General features: G+C 43.9%; 1 protein-coding gene across 1 annotated transcript; it reads left to right on the top strand.

The window, feature by feature from the left end:
• The first annotated feature begins 3,032 nt into the window (after nt 1–3,032).
• tmem271 (transmembrane protein 271) lies at nt 3,033–4,906 on the top strand. Its single transcript, XM_045723840.2, has one exon. It carries the CDS (start codon nt 3,661–3,663, stop codon nt 4,456–4,458), a length of 798 nt encoding a protein of 265 aa, XP_045579796.1. The 5' UTR covers nt 3,033–3,660; the 3' UTR covers nt 4,459–4,906.
• The last annotated feature ends 396 nt before the right edge of the window (nt 4,907–5,302 follow it).

Below are 5,302 nucleotides of genomic sequence, written 5' to 3' on the forward strand. Positions count from 1 at the left end.
CTAACTTCAGAGAAAGTGTGGTGATGGGAAACTGAAACGACCAACAAAAATAACAAATCAAAGTTTGCTGCTTCAGTGTCTTTAGATATTTTTGTCAGATGTTACTATGGAATACTGAAGTATAATTACAAGCATTTCATGAGTGTCAAAGGCTTTTATTGACAATTACATGAAGTTGATGCAAAGAGTCAATATTTGCAGTGTTGACCCTTCTTTTTCAAGACCTCTGCAATCCGCCCTGGCATGCTGTCAATTAACTTCTGGGCCACATCCTGACTGATGGCAGCCCATTCTTGCATAATCAATGCTTGGAGTTTGTCAGAATTTGTGGGTTTTTGTTTGTCCACCCGCCTCTTGAGGATTGACCACAAGTTCTCAATGGGATTAAGGTCTGGGGAGTTTCCTGGCCATGGACCCAAAATATCGATGTTTTGTTCCCCGAGCCACTTAGTTATTACTTTTGCCTTATGGCAAGGTGCTCCATCATGCTGGAAAAGGCATTGTTCGTCACCAAACGGTTCCTGGATGGTTGGGAGAAGTTGCTCTCGGTGGATATGTTGGTACCATTCTTTATTCATGGCTGTGTTCTTAGGCAAAATTGTGAGTAAGCCCACTCCCTTGACTGAGAAGCAACCCCACACATGAATGGTCTCAGGATGCTTTACTGTTGGCATGACACAGGACTGATGGTAGCGCTCACCTTGTCTTCTCTGGACAAGCTTTTTTCCCCAGATGCCCCAAACAATCGGAAAGGGGATTCATCAGAGAAAATGACTTTACCCCAGTCCTCAGCAGTCCAATCCCTGTACCTTTTGCAGAAAATCAGTCTGTCCCTAATGTTTTTCCTAGAGAGAAGTGGCTTCTTTGCTGCCCTTCTTGACACCAGGGCATCCTCCAAAAGTCTTCGCCTCACTGTGCGTGCAGATGCACTCACACCTGCCTGCTGCCATTCCTGAGCAAGCTCTGTACTGGTGGTGCCCCGATCCTGCAGCTGAATCAACTTTAGGAGACGGTCCTGGCGCTTGCTGGACTTTCTTGGGCGCCCTGAAGCCTTCTTCACAACAATTGAACCGCTCTCCTTGAAGTTCTTGATGATCCGATAAATGGTTGATTTAGGTGCAATCTTACTGGCAGCAATATCCTTGCCTTTTTGTGCAAAGAATGATGACAGCACATGTTTCCTTGCAGGTAACCATGGTTGAATGAGAAAAAACAATGATTCCAAGCACCACCCTCCTTTTGAAGCTTCCAGTCTGTTATTCAAACTCAATCAGCATGACAGAGTGATCTCCAGCCTTGTCCTCGTCAACACTCACACCTGTGTTAACGAGAGAATCACTGACATGATGTCAGCTGGTCCTTTTGTGACTGGGCTGAAATGCAGTGGAAATGTTTTTTTTTTTAGGGATTCAGTTCATTTGCATGGTAAAGAGGGACTTTGCAATTAATTGCAATTCATCTGATCATTCTTCATAACATTCTGGAGTATATGCAAATTGCCATCATACAAACTGAGGCAGCAAACTTTGAAAATTAATATTTGTGTCATTCTCAACTTTTGGCCACGACTGTATATCTAACTTCAACTCTGCATATGTGTGTTTAACACACACAAACACACACACACTACCCAGTTTGGATAGTGTTCAGGTGTATTCTCTTTAAGATAGCAAATCAATCAGATGTTGGGATAAGTAGTTAATTGCAGTTATTACTTGTTTAGCAGGGGATAATGGAGGGTTTCAATGGTGGAGATGAGTGCCTTGGTTGTCTATGTATTATGTGAAAGGAAACACTTTGATTGTTCTAAATGAATCTGTGCCTTTTGGAGAAACTATTGTCAACCTCCACATGGTTTTACTTCCAGTGAGTAGATAAAGGTGGGGATGCTCTCTAGTCTGAATTCTAGATAGTCTTTTCAGATGCAGGATTACAGGTGCAGAAAAATGTATAGTAAACTGTCACTCAGACCGCTGACAATATCCCTTTTTCTACTTTTACAAGAAGATCTAATACACAGAATATAATCTCAGTCTCTAAAACCCTGTTTTATATGTCTAGGCGATTCATTTCGTTATCAATTTCCACAGCTGTGTACAAACATTAGGAACACATTCTCTTTCCATGACAGACTGACCAGGTGAATCCAGCTGAACGCTATGATCCCTTATTGATGTCACTTGTTAAATCCACTTCAATCAGTGTTGATGAAAGGAAAAAGACAGGTTAAAGAAGGGGTTTTAACCCTTGAGACAATTCAGACATGGATTGTGTATGTGTGCCATTCAGAAGGTGAATGGGCAAGACAAAATATTTACGTGCCTTTGAACAGGGTATGGTAGTAGATGCCAGGCGCACCGGTTTGAGTGTGTCAAGAACTGCAATGCTGCGGGGTTTTTCACACTCAAAAGTTTCCCTGGTGTATCAAGAATGGTCCACCACCCACAGGATATCAAGCCAACTTGACACAACTGTGGGAAGCATTGGAGCCAACCAACATAGGCCAGCATCCCTGTTGAACGCTTTCGACACCTTGTAGTCAGTCCATGCCCCCGACCCGACGAAGACGAATTGAGGCTGTTCTGAGGGCAAAGGGGGGGTGCAAGTCAATATTAGGAAGGTGTTCCTAATGTTTTTTACACTGTGTAGTGAAGGCCTAAAATATAAAATATTGACATGCATTGATAAAGAACTTCTTATTTGAATCAGTAGATCCAAGGTTAATTGTACAATGTTTGAATTTAATGTTGCTCTCCACCAACTTGCAGCTAAATTCCCAACACCCTAAAGTTGTCCCAAGACTCTGGGTGCCTACAAATGGGAACTAATATGGCACTAAATCTTGTCACTAACAAAAACAAATCCCGTCATCTCAGTGTCAGTCTAGAAATTGATTATGATTGGACACCTGCGCCTGCCTGAACGACATTATGTGGACAGTAATGCCTTAAATCACAGACATGATGTTACGTGCCTAGGTTGAAATTAAAATGGACCCAGACTAAAAAGCATGGGGCTATTTGTTTTATTTTCAAAGCAAAACCACACCATTGTGTGTCTGGTACCAATTATTCACGAGTCAGGTTGGATATGACTTTAGCCAAAGGAGTAATGGTGTAGAGTGGGCAGCCAGTATGGCCATTTGCTTTTGTGCCACAAGCCTGTGGGATTCTGAGCAATTTAAAAGCGTCCTTCTCCCCTCCGTCTTCCCCCGGAATAGTTATTCTGCGCTCCTAGCGCCACTCCACTGCCGCATGCTGTTTAGCACTCATTGTATGATCGCAATCACACGACGTGGAAATAACCACCGGTTTGAGCTAGTCGTCCTCCATAATCATTTCGAACCGCGTTTGGAGATGTGGATGCTTGCATAACAGTGTGGATGGGGGGGCGAGCAGGGTCATGAGGGTGAACATTACCTTTCAGTTGGATTTCGGGGGTCGCTACCGCAGAAGGAACGCGCTCTTCCTATCAATAATTAATCCATTCCTGAAGCAGCGGGAAAGCGGGAGAGAGCACGCAGCTCAGGAGATCCAAGTTTTGAACTGCAGTCACCGGCGTATCATGTCACAATCTGACAGTGCTTCGAGACGGGCTGACGAGGAGGACAAAGGAGGATGAAGGAGGGAGAGGGACCGGGAGTGGTAGAGGAGGAATATAATGAAGTTGAGTGGGAAAGGACTGTGTACCATCGTGTCCAGCACCCTCCTCTTCGTCTGCGCCGTGAGCGAAGTTGTTGTCGGATTCAAATGCATCTCGCTGGGCACCAAAGTAAAAGTGCATTTTCACCTGTCGACCGCGGCTGGGGCTTTCTACTCGGGGATACTGGTCGGACTAGGGCAGGCGCTGCTGGGCTTTGCGCTGCTTTGTTGCAAAGGGAAGCCCGGGTGTCGGAATTTCTTTCTCATGGGTATCCTGGTGTTTTTGTTGGGAGTTCTCACCGCTTTCTCCGGCGCAGTGGTGGACGGGGACACTGTGTCTCTTGTGGAGCGCAAATATTCCCATTATTGCCTAGACATAGACTCTGTGGAATTAACCACCATCTGCAACCAACTGAAGGATTATCAGAAAAGTCTAGTCCTCTCGACCATTTTTAGCACTTTGGAATGCCTTCTTGGGCTTATGAACTTGGTGATCATCAAAAGGTACAAAACAGCGCAATTTTACAGACGGAGGCAATCACATAGGCAGAGCGCGGGGGATATTCTTTGCAGTGAGGAGCAAGACTTCACCGTGTCCGAATTCCAACCGGTTTCCTATATTAACTTGGGGATATTTCACGTGTTCGACGAGGCAGGTGTGGAAGTACAATGCAGGGGCCACCCGTCTATCGAGCTCCCTGGTTATTCACCCACGGATCCCGAGCTCAACCATTCCTACCCTTTTTCTTACCCGCTCCCGAACGAGCTACCGCCCGCGTACGAAGACATTTTCCCTGGAGACGAAAGTAACAAATAGCAACTCACTCAGAACAAACAAAGTTGCAACATGGGCTCTAAATTCTGCAATGACAATCACTGTATTTTCCCCTTCGGCCTATTTAGTGTTGAGACAAACAATCGTGGAAAGATTCTTACCTAAACAGTTTTACTTTCACAGCCGAAAACGGTATCGCCTTCATGCGTATTTTTCTTAGCAAAGGTAGCCTCCATCTGGTACACTGGCAGTATATGCACATCTACCATTATACTGCCAATGAACTCGCCTATTGCCATCGGTCAAAATAGTGAAAATTCCATGGTAATAAATATACTTACAACAGATCTATAAACCATTAGATGCTACCATACGAGATCAGATATCAAATAAGCATTTGTGTTTTGAATACAGATTGTATACACATCATATGCCCATATAGTTTGCTGTTGTTATTGTTTCCTTTAAAATATGAATAAAAGTGTATTTACTCTCACCTGATGTTAGAAGTTCTATTTAAAAGTCAACCTCAATTTTACCTTCACACTCTTAACATCTACGACCTGTAATGAGTCTTGCACACCCAACAGGTGTAGCCCATTAAATTAGGCGAGTGCTTGACAGAACAAGATCATAGACAGGCCCACATCATTAAACTCTAAAATGAAATCCCTTTACCATATACATGCAATACAGAAGTCATGAAAAAGTTGTATGTATTAGATGTATTCCCCTTCCACCTTTTATCTCACTTAGCAGCGGGCCAATTGCTCTTGTTCTCACTGTAGTATAACCTAATGGGTAGCCTGCATTTGTCCCACATGCTTCACTAAATGGCCACTAAACCATTGAATAATGGCACATTATTGCCCTACATAATGCACTA

Source organism: Salmo salar, chromosome 09, assembly GCF_965601325.2.
Source record: "Salmo salar chromosome 09, fSalSal1, whole genome shotgun sequence".
Classification (NCBI taxonomy): Eukaryota; Metazoa; Chordata; class Actinopteri; order Salmoniformes; family Salmonidae; genus Salmo; species Salmo salar.

Bases quoted from the DNA above. Each gene is read 5' to 3' on its own strand.
- tmem271 (XM_045723840.2), top strand. From the start codon at position 3,661: ATGAAGTTGAGTGGGAAAGGACTGTGTACCATCGTGTCCAGCACCCTC.